The 19,103-nt window shown below is 35.9% G+C and overlaps 1 protein-coding gene across 1 annotated transcript; it reads left to right on the plus strand.

Annotated features, from left to right (window-relative positions):
* The first annotated feature begins 1,872 nt into the window (after positions 1–1,872).
* Positions 1,873–18,871, plus strand: DAZL (deleted in azoospermia like). Its single transcript, XM_070492561.1, has 11 exons — positions 1,873–1,929; positions 7,954–8,100; positions 8,373–8,464; positions 9,047–9,098; positions 9,542–9,605; positions 9,691–9,830; positions 11,257–11,328; positions 12,062–12,112; positions 12,926–13,039; positions 14,140–14,238; positions 16,949–18,871. The coding sequence occupies exons 1-11, from the start codon at positions 1,873–1,875 to the stop codon at positions 17,000–17,002; spliced, it is 942 nt and encodes a 313-aa protein (XP_070348662.1). The 3' UTR covers positions 17,003–18,871.
* The last annotated feature ends 232 nt before the right edge of the window (positions 18,872–19,103 follow it).

Consider the following 19,103-nt stretch of genomic DNA (forward strand, 5'->3'; position numbering starts at 1 on the left):
CGGTGCCCCCCCAGGGCCCCCCGCAGGGGGCGGGGGCGTGCCGCCCATTGGCTGAGGCCGCCCTCCGAGCCGTACCCGGCGCAGAGCCCCACGGGCCCCGCGGCCACGCCTCAGTCAGCCTGCCCCCCTCAGCTTCGCCGCTGCCTCTCGGCTCGTCCGCCTCGGCTCCCACCTTTGCTGGTCCTTCCTCGTCTGACTCTTCTCCTCTCGCCCAGTCGAAGCCGGGCAGTGAGCACGGGCAGCCTTAACAGCAGCCCCCAGAGTGGTGCTAGAAGCCGGCCTCTGCTCCTCCTCGAGCCTCAGCGGTGGGAACTGCGAGCTGCCGCCATCATGGTGAGTTGAGGAGAGGAGGCCTGAGGGGCGGTGGGCGCCGACGCTCGGCCTAGTGTGGTGGGGCGCCTGCCCGGTGCAGTGCAGGCTGGGCCGGAGTGGGGGCGGCCAGCTGGCAGCCAGGGCGCGGCCTACACGGCCCCGAGGGCAGGCGGGGCGGCTGGGAGGATGCCTCGAACCCGCCCGCTTGCCGCCCGCGCCCCGCCCGCCGAGCACGTGCGGGGCCGCGGCCTGTACGCCACCGCCTCGCTCCTAGCGCGGGCCTGCTGGGCCCTGCGGGCGGCCTGGGTGTTGGGCTGGCTGGGACTTGGGGCGCGGGCGGCCTGCTCTGTCCCCTCCCCCCACCGGCCTCCTTTTCCGCGCTGCTCCTGCGCTGAGGCGGCCTCCGCGAGATGGCGGCGCGGGCCGCGCGAACCGAACGCGCCCTACAGTGGGCTCCGAGGGCCTCGCGGGCTGCCTCTGAGGCCCGGGCTCCGAGGGCGGCGCCTTCCCGCCCTGGCGAGGGTGGGGCGGCGGGGTTGGGGGCCCTCGGAGGCTGTGGGAATGGGGACACCCGCTGGGGGGGTGGGGCGGCGCGGGGCCGCGGCTGAGGCGGCTGGGCTGCGGCGCCTGCGCGGTGGCCCCTCATGCCAGGGAGGGGGCGGCGGAGGCTCCCTCGTGCGACCGCCTCAGAGGAGCCGGACGCCATGATGGCCGCGCGCGGGCGGAGGGCCTTAGCTCCTGGGGCGCATGGCGGGGAGGGCTGGGGCGTCGGCGTCGGGGACGCTTGTCCCTCTCGCCAAACCCGGGACTCGGAGCAAAATGTGCTCAGTCTTCCTTCTCTTTGGGGTGTCCGTTTGCCTGCGTTTTCGTAGATGCCTGGAGTTGCCTCAGCCCCGCGACGCGCAGTCTGGGAGGGCTTCTGACCGACCCGAGTCAGAAATGTTGTGTGTACTGCGGGTGTGGCTTTGTAGTCGTAACGATTAGTCTCCATTTTTGGAGGTAAAGTGAGGAAATCTGTTTAGTTTATATTAGTACATATAGATAGTAAAATGAAAATTTATGATTATAGATAATAACATTTGTAATAATTGGGTCACGTAGTTATTCATTTTAATAATTAATAATCACTATGAGTTACTATAAGGAGTTAGTTACAATAATTTTTTCCCTCTCCATCTTTTAGAGGAAAAGAGGGTAGATGCTAATAGCTTTATTGATTTTTTTCTGATTGTTAAAGTAGCATATTAAGTTATTTGAAAATAATTAATGTAAGAAAATAGAAATCCATCTTAATCCTCACGTATATAACCCCTCTTAAAGTTTTGGCGTGTGTGTGCCCTTTTGAATTGTTTTTATGCACGTGTTGTATGTAGATAGGTAGTGGTTATTTTACGAAAGTTGTACCATGCTGTGTAATACTGTTTTACAGTCTGTGTCCTTCAATTGATAGTGGGCGTTATTCCAAAGATAAATTTAAAGTAATTTTGAGGGGCCGGCAGGTGGCATAGTGGTTGAGTTCGGGCACTCGGCTTTGGCCTCCTAGGGTTCACAGTGCGGATTATGGGTGCCCACCGAGCCCGGGCCCTCAAGCCATGCTGTGGCAGTGTCCCACATAAAGTAGAGGAAGATTGGCACAAATGTTAGCTCAGGGCCAATCTTCCTCACCGAAAAAATTTTTGAAGGTATAATGTTAGAGTGTAAGATTGTACCATTACTGGAGCCAGCCTCGGCCAAGTGGTTAAGTTCATGTGCTCCGCTTTGGCGGGCCAGGGTTTCGCTGGTTCATATCTTGGGCACAGATACGACACTGTTCCTCAGGGCATGCTGAGGCTGCATCCCATGTGCCACAACTAGAAGGACCCACAACTAGAATATACAACTGTGTACTGGGGGGGATTTGGGAAGAAAAAGTAGAAAGGCGAAAAAAAAAGCTTGGCAACAGTTTGTTAGGTCAGGTGCCAATCTTTAAAAAAAAAAGATGGTACCATTACTTATGTTGTGAAATTGTCTTATAATGACTAATTTTTCTATGTGAAAACTGTACTATAATGAGTATCTTTGTGCAGATGTTTTAGCATGCTTATTCTATTAAAACCTTGAAATAGATTGCTAGGAGTGAAATTACGGGGTGAAAGGCTTATTCCCATTTTATAACAATTTTAAATTATATCTTTTTAAGTTACTCTTGGTAAAGCATATACTGGTATATATTCCCTCTGATAATGTGTAAAGGATCTCTTCTCCACACTCTTTACAATGGGAGGTATTATACTTTTAAAGTTGCCATTCTAACAGCTGGAAAATATTTCACTGTGTTGATGTGCTTTTTATTTTATCACTAGTGAAGTTGAAGTTTGTCATTAGCTCTTTTTACATTTCTTTTTTATAAATTCTTAATCCACCTTTCTATTGGGATAGTTATTTTTTTCTTAATGATTTATAAGAACACTATATTAATATTAACCCTGTGTCATATATAATGGAAAAAAATTATAGTGGTGATAAGGAGGTGCCGTTATTCCCAAAATGGAAATGTCTAGTATTTCACTTGAAGCCTGATGATGGCTTAGAATTAGATCCATAGAAAATAAGATTCTTCTATTTCTATTTTGCTTGAGTTTTTTTAAATTAAAAAAATGCTGTATTTTATGAAGTGCTTTTTCAGTGGTGAGTTACAGTAACAGATTGCCTAAGAGTGAACCATCTTTTCATTTCCAATGTAAACTGTGCTTAATTGTATATTTTAATATACTGCTGGAATTTTGCATTTCTGGTGGGAACAAGGGTGGAGTGTCTTAATCAGATTTTGTTATTTAAATGGTGTTAGTTTTGTAAAATGTATTGAGAGATATTCTTTTTTCCTCATTTCTCTGAAAATTTTTTTAAGAAAAACGTGAATTTTCTTTTTCTTCTACTCTCTCTTCTATCTACCATTGTTTCTGTCTTGATGTGTCCCCCCCCAAACTGTCTCTCTACAGTTTGAAAACTCCTAGTGAAACTAAGCCAGCAATCAAGTTTTCTTTCTTTTCTTCAGGTTGCTTTTAAAAATTTACATTTGTCTAGGAAGTTGGCCATTTCAGTAAGATTTCCAGATTTACGCCCAGTAAGCTTATACATAGCGTTCTCTTATAATCGGTGGTCATATCCCCTTTTTAACAATTAATGCATATTTTTGCTTTCTTGCCTTTTTTCTTGCTTAGCTTTGCCAGGATTGTCTATTTGTTGGTTGGATTTTTCTTCCCCAGGAGTCTACTCTTAGATTTACTTGAAAGGTTTTATTCTGATTTTCATTTCCTATTTCCTTAATTTTAGCTTTTCTCTTTATTAGCTCCTTCCTTTTGTGATATAACTGTGATGATTACAAATTATAGACTGTATTCCTGGTCAGTGTACATAGATCTCAGTTTGCTTACATGCAGACGTAGCATTTGAATGAAATAATGTTTCAAAGAGCTGCTAACCTAGGAACTTTAGTAATGATAAACTTTTTTTCAGCTTTTAGTTATCTTTGTAGTTTGGTTACCCAAGTAGAACAGGGACTATATTACTGTAGATTGCAATGATGAGAATTGTATATGTGATGGCCTCCAAGTTCATCCCTACTTAATATCCCAGCATTACTCATTTCAAAACCTACAAACTCACTTGAAGGTATAATTAAGAAAAATAATTACTTATTTAATTTACATGCAATTTATTTTTTGTGTGCTGTTGATAGTTAAGATTAATATTTTAACATCAAACTTTTTGCTTTAACTTAAGTATTCATTTGTGGAGTATTTTTGGCAATAGTTTAGAAGTAAGCAAAGGTTGTCTATTGGTTGTGGATGTTGTATATATGAATTATAATGATATAAATACACACACAATAGGAGTTTAAAAATCCCTGCTGTTCAGTCTTGTTAAAATGGAGTTCTTTGCTTTGTTGGCTTTGAGTGCCACCTGCTGGCTGATTCCTAAGACATGATGGTGCCTTCCTTAATTTGAGACGTTAATGACACTAATAAAATGATTTGCTGAATTTTATATTTAATATTCCAATAAGCAGGCAGCCAGTTTGTACAGCCCCAAACCAAACTACTTCTAATATCTAATGACTTTTTTTCTTTTTGTCAAGTGACTGTTTCAGTTGTCTCAAGTATTCATTATACTTTTGTAAATAGAATATGAGAATTAGAACTTTCTCCTTCAATTCTGGCGACACTATTACAGGGCTTCTCAGCTGTGACCCTATTCAAATTTTGGGCCAGATAATTGTTGTAGGGGGCTCTCTTTTGCATTACAGGATGTTTATTGTATCCTTGGTCTTCACCCACCAGATACCAGGAGCACCCCTCAATTGTGACAACTGGTAATGCCCGTGGGCCACACTAGCTCTCCCCTTGTTGAAAATCAGTACATTATCATAACCCCTTATCATCTGGCACCTCTAAATTAAATCTATCCATTATGGTTCACAGACAGATAATATTGTAGTTTATCAAATAAAAAGATATCCAGAGTTCATCCACAATTGAAGGGGAAATTGTGAAGGAGAAAAGAAAGTCTACAAGAATTTCAGAACCACTGTTTTGTTTTATTTGTGTTTTAGATTTTTGAATGAGCTAATTGAAAGGTATTGGTAAATTGTAGCGAAGGGAGATCTAGTCAAGTTCTCAGTACTTCAAGGTATGTGGCTTATATAATTTAGTCTCATTTAGAAAAAATCAAAATTATACAACATTAAAAAGTGGAGGGGCCGGCCCCATGGCTGAGTGGTTAAGTTCTCGTGCTCCGCTTCCGTGACCCAGGGTTTCGCCAGTTTGGATCCTGGGGGAGGACATGGCACCACTCATCAGGCCATGCTGAGGTGGCATCCCACATAGCATAACCAGAGGTACTCACAGCTAGAATATCCAACTATGTCCTGGGGGGCTTTGGGGAGAAGAAGGAGGAAAAAAAAAGATTGGCAACAGATCTTAGCCCAGCTGCCAATCTTTAAAAAAAAAAGTAGAAAACTTTAGAAATAGTTTACTCTTTCCCAGTTCATTGTCCTGAAATATCACTGTACCATAGTTGAAGGAAAGGGTTAGGAAGTATTCAAATAGAAACACAAAATAGCAAATATAAGCACAAATTAATAGAGAAAAGTCAAAATGCTCAAATTTGATGATTTGACAGTTTTGATTTCATGTCTAATTAGTATAGCAGTTTGTAGAATCTTAAATTTATCAGTAACTTCTAGTATCTAACAAAATAGGAAGTCTTTCTACTTTTTCCTTACTGTTACTAATTTCTATAAAAATTATAGAAAATATAAAAATTACTATCTATACCTTTTTAAAAATACCTATCAGTTGTGTTTTTTGGTCCTTCCTTTTGTTTTCCTCCAGAAACAGAGGTATGATAGCTTTATTTCTCTCTCAGCCTTTTGTATTTACCTCTTAGAATCAGTAGGCACTTCATAAATTAATTTCAAATGAGTAGATGTTCCATAAAGTAGTTTCTTGAAGTTTCAACTCAGATTAGTTGTTAATAAAGTATCTACAAAATAAGTAAATAATAAAATCACGAAAGAAACTTTTTTAACCTATTGAAAATAAATGTATATAACAGGACACTAACTTATGTTGGCATACCACTCTATACTTTACAAAATGAATTTACACGTTATCTCACTTCATTCTCAAAGTAATTTCCCCAGAGATAAATATCTGCCAAGTAAGTGGCTTATAACCTAGTAAGAGACATGAACCTCGATCTCCGTACTAAGTTTATTTTTGTTTCACTATGCTATACTGCTTTTCTAACATATATATTACCAGTAAATTCTGCTGCAGAAAAAATTACATTAACTTTAGAGTGGAAAGACTAAAGACAGAGTTCTGACCAGAAGCCAGAAAAATAATGTTTCATGTGTGAGTCTCTTTATCTAAAAATAAAGATGGTGTCATTTATATCAGCCTACTGTGAAAATTAGAATTATCTGTGGGACTGATTTGGTGTTACTCCAGAAGAAAAATTTTATTTCAAAAGCTTCTTTGAATACCCTAGCATTAGGGAAAAGAATTATAAACCCTTTTTTTAGCAGAAGTTGTGATATGTGAGCAAATAATGCTTTCATGACCCATTTCCAAACTAAAGCAGGAATACTAACACAGGAAGTACAATCATATGCTGTATAATGATGTTTCGATCAAGAACGGACCACATATATGACGGTGGTCTCATAAGATGATAATGGAGCTGAAAAATCCATGTTGCCTAGTGACATCGTAGCCGTCATAACATCGTAGTGCAATACATTGCTCATATGCTTATGGTGATGCTGGTATAAACAAACTGAAGACCTTCCAGTGGAACAAGATGTGGAGGTGAAAGACAGTAATATTGATGATCTTGACCCTATGGAGGCCTGGGCTAATGTGTGTGTGTCTTAGTTTTTAACAAAACAGTTTAAAAAGTAAAAAAATTAGAAGATTTAAAAATAGAAAAAAGCTTATAAAATAAAGATATAAAAAGAGGAAATATTTTTGTACAGCTATATGTTTGTGTTTTAAACTAAGTGTTATCACGAAAGAGTCAAAAGTTAAAATGAAAAAGTTTACAAAGTGGAAAGGTTACAGTGAGCTAAGGTTAATTTATTATTGAAGAAAGAAAAACATTTTTTGTAAGTTTAGGTGTGGCCTAAGTGTACAGTGTTTATAAAGTTGACAGTAGTGTACAGTAACGTCCTAGGCCTTCACATTCACTCACCACTCACTCACTGACTCACCTAGAACAACTTCCAGTCTGCACTCGCCATTCACGGTAAGTGCCCTATACAGGTGTACTGTTTTTTATCTTGGATACCATATTTTTACTGTAAACATATTCTTCTGTTTTTAGATGCACAAATACTTACTATTCCGTGACAGTTGACTACAGTATTCAGTACAGTAATGTGCTGTACAGGTTCGTAGCCTAGGAGCAATAGGCTGTACCATATAGCCTGGGTGTGTAGTAGGCTAAACCATTTTGGTTTATGTAAGTACATTCTATGATGTTCGCACAACAACAAAATTGCCTAACGACACACTTCTCAGAATGTATCCCCATCAAGTGATGCATGACTGCATTATAATTATAAAATCCATGTTAATTTTGGTAAATAGAAAGATGTGGCAAAACAAATCGGTTTAAAACTTTTATGTTCATTTTCTTTTTAATGTAGCTTTTAAAAAAATTTTATCTTTTTTGAAGATTTATCATGCTTTTTAATAAGAACCTTAGTAAAATGAAAATTTGCTTATTGGCACAGAGCAGGATGACTTTAATAACTTAATTTTTTTTACAAATCTGAACTTTCCAGTTATTTTTTACCAGTTCATGTAGTGTTGTCACAAACTCAATATAAAATCAGTATTCTACAGCACTGTTACAAGAGATGGTGATGAGCAACACTGAACTTAAGGAAGTACTATACCCCTTTGTTAAAATTTCACACTGATCTAATCTGATTACTTTAAATCCTGAGCCTGAACTAAGCTGTATTGATGACTAATTTAAATGAAAGTAATTTATATGAAAATATTTTCTACTTTAAATACCAAAATTATATTTTACATCTTGTATGGTTTTTGCCTGTATGTCTGGTGATGATACCTGCTTTCTAATTTACAGTCTGCTGCAAACCCTGAGACTCCAAACTCAACTATCTCAAGAGAGGCCAGCACCCAGTCCTCATCGGCTACAACCAGCCAAGGCTATGTTTTACCAGAAGGCAAAATCATGCCAAACACCATTTTTGTTGGTGGAATTGATGTTAGGGTATTGTATTGATATTTCATTTATTTTAAAAGTATTTTGTGAATATGAGATTTTGGCCCTGTTGCAAACATAAGGTTTTTTTGTACTTCATGCAGGTTTGGAATTGGTTTTATGTTTAACCTATAGGGACTAAAAAATACCTTTAACAAAGAGCTATAGGTAGTTTGGGGTACTTGGGGGAGATACTTCCACATCATCAAACCTGTTTTATAGTATAATTAAAAATTTTGGATGCTGAAATTTTACTCTTGAAGTCAAATTCTTTTCCATAGATGGATGAAACCGAAATTAGAAGTTTCTTTGCTAGATATGGTTCAGTAAAAGAAGTGAAGATAATCACGGATCGAACTGGTGTGTCCAAAGGGTGAGTAAAACGTTCAGTATATATTATAAAAAAGATCTGAACTATAGCATCTGTAGTGTATCAGAGAAGAATTCAAAACTTATATTCTTATACTTGTATAAATGAAATTTGTTGTTTTGTTAGTTTCTGTCATGTAGAGGATAAAAGTTTGCTGCTAACTCTTATTTAATCATTTTCCTAGTGTTTGTATTTAAATATTTCCCATCTTCATTTATTTCACGTAAATGGATTAATCAGTTTTATCAGAGTTGTTTTGTTTACATATTTCACAGAATTTTAAATTTTAACCATCTTACCATAGATAATAAATTAAATTCAGGTTTATAGATAGGAATTTTCTGTTACTGAGGTTCCCACACTACCTTAATCTTAGTGCATTCTGACATAGATCAAAGTAAGAAAACAAAAAGCAATAATATTTATAGAGGATCTGTCATATGCATCTTATCAATATTTATCTCAGTGTGTTCTTCATCCTTTATCATTATCACTTCTCTCAGTTATTTAGTAGAACACTATAACTTTTAAACCATGTGCTGTTATTTAGTGGTGATTTCATACTTCATTTATCTGCCTTTCTAGCTATGGATTTGTTTCATTTTATAATGATGTGGATGTGCAGAAGATTGTAGAAGTAAGTAATCTTATTATGGAAAAAATTTCTTAATTAGTTATGGATGCAATGTTCAGTATTGTTTGAGTCGTGAATGTGTACTCAGTCTTGTATAAAATATAGAAAGAGGTAGACTTCCTGTTTGAAATCCAAACTCAGAGTAATCTTACATAGTTTGTCAGAACCTATTTATTTTTGATTGGGCATCTAGCTTCATGAGCTCGAGATAGGAAAGGTCAGAAACAGTGTAAAGGTTTTTGATCAAATTCTGAGAAACCTCCAGACGCTTGTCTAGAGTAGTGAGAGTAAGTAAGGTAGATTCACGCTGATAAATTTTGATTTGCTACATTCCTACTGCTAATCTTCTCTGATGGTGGGAATTTTAGAGGACTTTGGATGTTTACCGAAGTCTTAGAAGTAAAGACTTGGAAATTGATTCTACTTTTGTTACTGTTTATTTTCAGTCACAAATAAATTTCCATGGTAAAAAGCTGAAACTTGGCCCTGCAATCAGGAAACAAAATTTATGTGAGTAAAGAAAGGAATTGTTCTTGTTGACAAATTTAGCTTTTCAGAACTAAAAATAAGCTTTGTTTTTTTATTCTTTAAAAAGGTGCTTATCATGTGCAGCCACGTCCTTTGGTTTTTAATCCTCCACCACCACCACAGTTTCAGAGTGTCTGGAGTAATCCAAACACTGAAACTTACATGCAGCCTCCAACCATGATGAATCCTATTACTCAATATGTTCAGGTAAAAATTACCTACATTCTTGTTTCTTCATTTATTATAGTATTGGAGACTTGTAGATGGCGGTACCTTAAAAGTAACCCAGTCTCTCCTTTTAACCCTCTCTGGAATTAGAGCCACAATTTCCATGATAAGTGATAATCCTGTCCCTGTTTGAATACTTTGAGTGATGGGAAATCTATTACTTTTGTTAAAAATCTGTCATTCTTAGCATTATTCCTTATACTAAGCTAAAATCTGTTTCTGTATGCTTTGTAAGTATTTATCTTAGAGTTTACCTCTGTAGCCACATAGAACATATCTCTTCCCTTTTCCCCCCATATGATTACTCCTAAAATATTTGAAGGCAGCTTTCCTCATGTCTGTCTGGTTTATTCTTCTCTAAGGTTAGCAGTTCTTCTGGCTGTTCTGTATTTGCAGTGATTTCCAGATACCTCCTCATATAGATTACTGACTTTTGGATGTATTCTGGTTCTAGAATGGATTGGTTTCTGATCATTGAACTATATTTGTAAATTCTATGAGTTTCTGGTATATAATTTTTCTGGTCCTAGTTACTTTAATACTTGAAGTGGGATTTGGAATACTTACTGTCTCCTTTTGATGATAAATAACATTTATTTTCTTCTTAGTTCATTTTACTTTCTTTAGTTTAAAAGACATTTGATTTGCAGGAAAAGACAGAAAATAATAGTGAAATAGTTCTACAGTGTCTCTCCTTTGTTTACATTTTTCATCTACCTGAAGTTTAGGGTATATCTTTTCTTATTTTTGTTTCTCTGAACATGGCTAGAAGAAAAGCCTTACTTGTTCCTAACATATACTGTGAGCTATTACCTATTCTGCGTGCATGCATGAATGCTACTACCTAGATATTCTCAATCAATATGTATTGAAAGATGTAAGACATTGTACTGTTTCTTTTCCAGTTTGGGGTTATTATGTGGCCCTTAACTTTTAGAAGTAAAGTACAGAAAGAGCTATAAAGTCTATAGGAAGACCACACATTGACTATATATTACCTCACTATGTTGTCAAAGAAATACAGAACTGCCTAAAAGTATTTTTACAAAGAAATAGCAGGTGTATTAATAGAACTTTAACATGGAAATCTATCCTAAAGGAACCTTATAAGCGGTGTAAGAAGGAACTTCTGGGTGGGGATAAATATACAAATAAGATAAACTTATGCTGGCAAAATCAGTCACTTCCCCATTTATCCCTCCTCACCCAAAAGGCTAACTTTTGATAGAGAATAATTTTTTCTTCATGAAGCCAGTTACTTGAACAGAATCCTTCATTGTATATAGAAAAATAATTAAGATTTCTTTATTTTCTCATTCTTCTTATATTGGGAATAATATTCCTCCTTTCTACTTTTTAAAAATTTACCTTGTTAATCCATTTTTTCTGTAAACTTTATTTTCAGGCATATCCTCCTTATCCAAGTTCACCAGTCCAGGTCATCACTGGATATCAGCTGCCTGTATATAATTATCAGGTAATTTAGGAGGGAACAAAATGACTTGCTTTGAAATATTATTAAGGCTTTTATTTATATAAATTTCCCTAATAGTTTGTCATTTAAACTAGTTGAGTTTGCCTAAAATTTAAGAAAAAACTTAGCATTAGTCTAGAATTAGGGCCTCTATATTGTTTAGAAATAATAAGAGAATGATATTTTGACAGCAGTGTACTTAGCAAGAAGTTTTCTCTTGTACTGTCTTATAAGATTTGATATTCCTTTTTATGTTTCAAAATGTATTCTTCCCTCTTTGCTGTCAAATAGCTGAAACATCCAGGCTAACTTTCATAAATTTTTCTAGGGAGATAAGTTCAAATAAAATGATTACTCAATTCTTAGAGCATTGAATTCCAATTATATTTGGTAGTGTTTATTTTAGCTGGCTACTTTAAGATAGGTGTTCTCTGAATCTCTGCCCATATATAGGACCATATTTATGATAATAAATTCAAAGAACAACTATCTTTGAGTTTTCCTGAAAACCAACTCCAGAAACTTGAGAAAAAGGTGGTTTATATATGAAAGTAGCAATAAAATCCTCAAGTATTAGAAACATAAAGTACTTTTTCTTTCATTCTGTTTCTTTTATCATAACAAGTTCAAGGAGCCAGCATGAATAATACCTCAACATTGTCTATCATGTCTTTGTGAAAATGCATAGAAATATTTAAATAGTAGTTATTTCCCCCACCCCCCCTTTTTTTTTAAGATGCCGCCACAGTGGCCTGTTGGGGAACAAAGGAGTTATGTTATACCTCCGGTAAGGTGAATTACCCAAACATACCTACTGTTGTTTAAAGTATTTTTTTGTTTGACCATTGTATGTTTCTTTGCCGTATCATGTATGCTTACAAATATTTTAAAATGCCCTTTTACATTATGTGTTATGTTTTATTAATTTCTCGTCCACCCAAGTATATACCCCCATGGGAGAAACTGTTTTTTGTTTCTTAGTTTGTTTTTGTGTGCTTAAGCAATGGCTGCTCTGTGTACAACAGGTGCTCAGTTACTTGTTGATAGAATATAATCCAAGTAAGGTAGTATTGATATGTATGCTAAGTTTAATTCTACAGATTTAGAATTAGTATTGAATCTTACCTCTAGTTTTCTACCCATGAAAAAATCCGTTGAAGAGAAAGAAATGTTTTGCCATTAATGCAGTTATATATAATATAAGAAAAGGAATAAAACAAAAGAGAGTGCTACATCTAAAACCTGAGCCTTTGTTACTTTCTGTCTGTCATCAGGATTGGATATTTGAAGATTATAATATGAGTTAAAAGTCTCAGACACTGGGAAATCCCCATTCCCTTACTACGTGTTAGAGTTTCTTTTTCTTAGAGCCCTTCTAACTGTGATTATGCTGAAGCTTGGAAGACATTTCAAGATAGAAGGCTGAGTTACTGCATTTCAACTGTTCAGTTTAAAATAAAGTCTCTGAAGTAATGTAATTGAATTTCAACACAATCCCATTTAAACTTTCAATATTAGTGCACCATTTTGAAGAGTAGATTGTTTAGAAATTTATCTAACCTACGTCTCTTTATTTACACTTCTATCATTTTAAATGTAGGCTTATACAGCAGTTAACTACCACTGTAATGAAGTTGATGCAGGAGCTGAAGTTTTGACAAGTGAATGCTCAGTTCATGAAGCTACTCCATCTTCTGGAAATGGCCCACAAAAGGCAAACATCTAATTTTGTTTATTAGTATTTATATTTTCATATATTTTTCAAGTTTTAATAACTCTTGGAGAAGCAAGCATCTTTGCCTGAATTTAAATATGGAAGCCATAAATTACAGAGCTTGTATGATTGATAATCTGGCAGTTTATGTAAAAGTTGATGAAATTTCAATGTATACATATACAGACTTTGAATGTATACATATAATTTCTGATTCAGTTGTCCTTTCTTCCATTTTCTTTTTTTGTTTGTTTTTTAACCATACTTTAATAAACATTGTAACGTGATTTGATAGAATGCAATGGGCAAGTTTCCTCAAGAAATTCTCCTCTTCAAAAGAGGGATTAGTATGAATTGTGTCTATTTTGTCTTTTACCAATTTAAACATTTACCACAATTATTTATGGTATTCTCTCTATAACATTATATGTGGTAGCAGCTCTCAAGCATGGTAGAGTTGCTAGTAATAATTGAAATACTGAAATAGGTAGAGTAGTTGTTTGGTTTTTTTTTTAATCGTTAGAGCAGATTCCTGTAATAACAGTGCTCTCACTCTTGAACTCTCCTGTGTTTTCTTGAATGGGTAGGAATGCGGAAGTAATTGATGTGACAGGAATATGCATAAAATTGAAAGATTCCCACTGGAGTGTGTGAACTTGATTCATGTGTTTCTCAGTGGAAAAAAAAACGTTGAAAACTCCTGAACTGTAGGGTGAAAAAATTCCGATTTGATAACACGATTTAAAATTTGAAAAAATAGCTTACAGTATAGTATATTATCAGGTTTCACCCTGGATATTTTCTCTTGAAACGTTGAAGTTCACTGTTTCTTATCAAACAGGAAAAATTATAGAGCCCTGAGCAAATATCTTATGCGTTTTACTAAATTGAGCTTTTTAAACCAGTACTCTTATCACTAAGATGCTAAAATGTTTTTTAAATTTGGTACAAAAGTTACACACTGTGACATTTGGTAAGAGTTATGAATTACGTAGGAGTTCTTTAGAAATAAGAATATGTATTAAACTTTTCTAAAAAGCTTGTTACAGTGAGTAAAAGGAGGCATAGTCTTTAGATTACTGAAAACATTTGTATTTCAGAAGTCTGTGGACCGAAGCATACAGACGGTGGTATCTTGTCTATTTAATCCAGAGAACAGACTGAGAAACTCTGTTGTTACTCAAGATGACTATTTCAAGGTATGAAAGCAATAGTATACAGGATAAAAAGCACATTTGTTGGCTATGAAACTTTTTTTTCCTGTGGTATATATGTATTTTGAGATTACGTAGAGCATTTAATTGAACTCTCAGCATTTGCCTGTAACCCAGTAAACCACGTGAGTGAGTTTTACCTGGCAGTGTATCTTATGCTGCTCAAACCTTGATATAGTGTGGTTTGTGCTTGGGGAAGAAACTTTTAGCAGAAGCATATAATTGAAAGGGTTCATGAAAGAAGAGAATTGAAAGAGAATGTTGGCTTGACCAAATAGAAAAAGAGAAAATTTCAGATACAGAAAACAGAATTTATGAGTACACGGAAGGAAAAAAAACTGATCACTTGGATGACATACCTGGACAGGGTGGAAAGAAGAGGAAAAGTAAAGCAGTAAAAAAAGCTAAGTAGAAAATGAAAGTTAATTCAGAGTTGGTGAAATAGAAGAGATCATGGGTGTTTGAATTTAAGAAAGTTCTGGTCTCTGATCCTGGTTGTGTCACCTGGGACAAATCATTTAAATCTTATTAAGGCTCCAGTTTGTACAAATCTAAGATGAAGAGACACAGGACTAAAGGTCTCTAAGATCTCTTCAGTTCTGAGTTTATGAATATGGAAAGGAACTAATTGGTCACTCTAATAGGGGAGGAATACTGTGCTTTGGTAAAGGGAAGTTGTTTTTTGTTTTTTTATAATAGGTTTATTGAGATATACTTCACATACAATTCACCCATTTGAAGTGTGGTGTCATTCAATACTTTTTAGTATATTTGCAGAGTTGTGCAACCATGACCACAGTCAATTTTAGAATATTTTAATCACTCCAAAAATAAACCTGCTACCCATTAGCACTCACTCTCCATTTCCCCCCAACTCCTTTAGCTGTGGGCAGCTATTAACCTACTTTCTTTAAGGATTTTCCTATTCTGGGCATTTCATATAAATAGAATAATACAATATGTGGCCTTTTGTGACTGGCTTCTTTCACTTAGCATAATGTTTTCAAAGTTCATCAGTGTTACAGCATGTATCAGTACTTCACTTTTTATTTATGGATATACCACATTTTGTTTATCCGTTGATCACTTGATAGACATCTGGGTTGTTTCCACTATTTGGCTCTGACGAATAATGCTTTGAACATTTGTGTACAAGTTATTGTGTGGACATATGTTTTTATTTCTCTTGGTTGTATACCTAGGAATGGAATTCCTGAGTCATATGGTAACTATATTTAATTTTTCAAGGAACTGGCAGAATTTTTCCCAAATGACTGCACCATTTTACATTCAAAGGAAAGTTTTTAACCATTGCTTTGTGTCTTAAAACAGGGAAAGTAGAATAGCTTTTTTGATCTGTGAATGAACATAGGATGAAGCTTAAAGCTTTTTTAAAGGGTATACTAAGGACTTCATATAATGCAGGAGAGTATACCTATAGCAGAGTTAAGTTCTTGCCATCCTCTCAGCAGGGAATCAACATATTCATTTCAAGTTGATGTTCATTCTCTTGTTTCATTCTGCATGGACAGTACAATTTAAAAGGAAAGAACTGGGGTTGTATGACAGCTTACCTTGCCCAAAGTTCTGAAGGTTAAAGTACCTAAACGATTTGTTTGCAAAGCAGAAAATAGTCTTTAAACTTGAGTTTTCACCTGGTATTAGACAAAAGCCTCCTTTTGAATATTCCAGAGTTTTCTGCTCCTCTGGACTAGGAGTCCACTAAAGTTGGTAGTCTGCAGTTACCCAGCATGTATACCTATTTTTATTGGCTAAATGTTACTATTATTGTTTTAATTGAATTTGAATGCCGTGAGACAGGGTATATACCCTGTTTTCCATGGTAAATTCCGCTCTGTTGTTTTAATTCTAGGCCTTCATAATCTTTTGTATCCTATCTGACCTTTGAAGATACTTGAGTTTGTGACCACTTTTCTGGCTTCAGCCTAAATAGGGTATTACTCTATTGACAGATTACATAATTTCCAAGAGTCACCCTTTTTTATATGACAATGGAATTTAATCCCTAGGAGAAGGGCACAGGAGAAGAAAATACTCATGTTATTACTGGTTTACTCAGCTCCTTTGTAAGGCTTCACTTCCTTCTATCTGCCCATCTGCAGGCAACATAAAGTAAAAGGAAATTTTTGCATGTATTTTTAGTTTTTCCCTTCATTTCCTAAAGAATGATATATCTTCATCACATATTGAGGATATGCCTTTAAATATGCCAAAACTTTTGTCTTTTAACCTAAAAGCATAGGGTTTCAGATTGAAGTGGGGAGCTGTTCTTAAGCTATGATTTCTACCAGATGCACTTATGTTAGTAAAAGCAGTACTTTTTAAAATTACGTGCAATTTCCACCAGCTGTCTTTGGGACATCATTGCCAAATTATTAATTAAGAAGCTACATAAAATGATATTGATTTTAAGCCCTGTGTTTCTAAGTTTACTGAGATTTCTCTTTTAAAAATTGTTGAATAAAACTAGTCCTTGGTACATTTCTTAGCCCAAAGTTCAGGAATGCACATTATTTTTTTTCACATTATTTATAGATTTTAAACACATTTTTTTCACATTATTTATAGATTTTAAACCCAAAATAAATGCTTTAAGTATTTTGCACCTTTCTTAGGTCATAGTGATAATGGGAAATTTTCAATAAAATAAAAAGGACTTTTCTGTCTTTTCTAGGATAGAAGAGTGCATCATTTTAGAAGAAGTCGGGCAGTGCTTAAATCGGTTTGATCCTCTCTGCTAACTTTCTAGTCTCATGGGAAGTTGCTGGTTTTGAGTGTTAAGAAGAGACTGAAAGAAGTTTTTCACTATTATAGAAATTTAATTCTGAATTTTGATAAATCCCACTCAGACTTTCTATACAAGTTGTATTAGATTGCCTAGTTTTGTTTTACATTGCAACTGTTTTTCATTAGATTGTTTAGAAACTGGTTCTGTGTTGAAAATATAGTTGAAAGTAAAAAATAATTGAGACTGAAAGGAATATTTAAAAAAAATTATCTGTAAGGACTTTTTTTTTAAATTGAAGTTGACATTTTAAGAGTTTAAAGCAAGTGCTAATTTTCAAAGAAATTGTTTTAGATAACCTACTATTTTGAAAGGTCAGAATTTTGGTAGTTTGAATACAACCATTTCACTTCTCCAACAAGTACCTGTAGACAGTACAATATTTACAATATTGTGCTTTACATTTATGATTTGTCTAGAAATTTACCACAAAAGCAGAGTTTTTAAAACTGCATTTTTAATCAGTGGAACTCAATATATAGTTAGTTTTATTGAAGTCTTCCCTATCTAAACCCAGTAAAACGGGTTCTAAACAAACAGTCCAATCAGTGGGTCTTACATTTATTAGTTCAAAATATTTTATCTTTTATCTAGAATTCACACATAGATATCCTGTTTGATTGAGATGGTAATTAGGATAACTAAAATTCTGGGCCTAATTTTTTCTTCAGAATCCAAGACAGACTAAACTTTACTAGGTACATACGCTTCTTAGTGAGTTACCATTTTCCTTTTTTTGTTTAATTTTATTTTTCCTTGAAATGCCAAACTCAATGGCTGTATCTTAAATTGTGCAAAATATTGGTATTCAAGAATCCTGAAACTTTCTTATGTCATTTAAAAGTTAATCAGAGTATCTGAAAGGAATTGTTTTTATAAAAACATTGAAATATTATTTGTTAAGGAGCAAATAGATTCTTATTTTTGTTTATTAGCCTATTATATTCCCTTTTTTAAAGTAAAATATGTCCAGGAGAATTAAAGTAGTTTTGGCCTTTCTAAACCACAAAAGTTGTTTAGTAAGCATATATCCCAAGAAAATGCTAGAGTCAGAGTTAACAGTCCATTTCTAGATTAGCTGGTCTCCTCGTTAGATGTTGTATATCGTGACAGACAACTAGAGCACACAGAGCCCCTTTGCTGTACCCACAGTCTTGCTTTTCCAGTCTGTACCACCTTTTTTCCAGGAGGTTTGCTCCTAGAACAGTTGATGTTAAGAAGAGAAGTAGCAGTATGAGCACTTCGAGGGCTAAGCCTTGGAAAGGTAGCAGTGGGATAATACCTGCCATGGACATGAGTTTAAAATGGCTTCCTGGCCTTTCTTTCATTGGCCTCTTCACTAAAACATGGAGACTCCATTTATCCCTAATCTAATACAGCTACCATGGGCCATGTGATCAGTGCCCATTGTTGTCTTACAATTCTTAATAGGTTTCATTCTGAATCTAAAGGGAAGAGTCTTTTAACTTAAGGATCCCCATGAGGGCTTTCTTACACCTCAGAATTTGAAAGTGCCCTGAAATTTGTCCTTTTTAAGATTCTGTATACTTTTTTGTGTGTGTGCTATAACATTCTTACATGTCTTGTTCTGTGATTAAATCTCCAGGTTACTATAAATGAAACCTAAATTCTAAAGAGCCTATTATAGTTATTCCAGTATGACCTTAATAAAAGTAAGGGAATAAACTTTTTGTCTACTTTGTTGGACTGAAGTATTTAAAAGACAAAGTCCTGAACCTTTCAAAATGGAAAATTAATTTTAAACTTAAGAGCATGTTTCTATTACCTATTGCTGATACTGTCATCGCATAAATGAATAAACAGAAATAAAGAAACTTTTTCTGAAAGTGTTTCCAAACTACTTCATGTCATGTTATCTAAAAAAATGGTGGGGAGTAGTTGGGTGGGGAGTATGTGACAAGGTTTAGGTCCTTGAAATTCAGAAGTGTAAATGTTCAGTTTATTAACCTGGTGCAGTTAGTTTGTAAAAGCAAATTTTGGTACACTGTTTTCATTGCTTTCTCTTCTGAAACTAAGACATAGG

The sequence above is a fragment of the Equus asinus genome, chromosome 21 (genome assembly GCF_041296235.1).
Source record: "Equus asinus isolate D_3611 breed Donkey chromosome 21, EquAss-T2T_v2, whole genome shotgun sequence".
Taxonomy (NCBI): domain Eukaryota; kingdom Metazoa; phylum Chordata; class Mammalia; order Perissodactyla; family Equidae; genus Equus; species Equus asinus.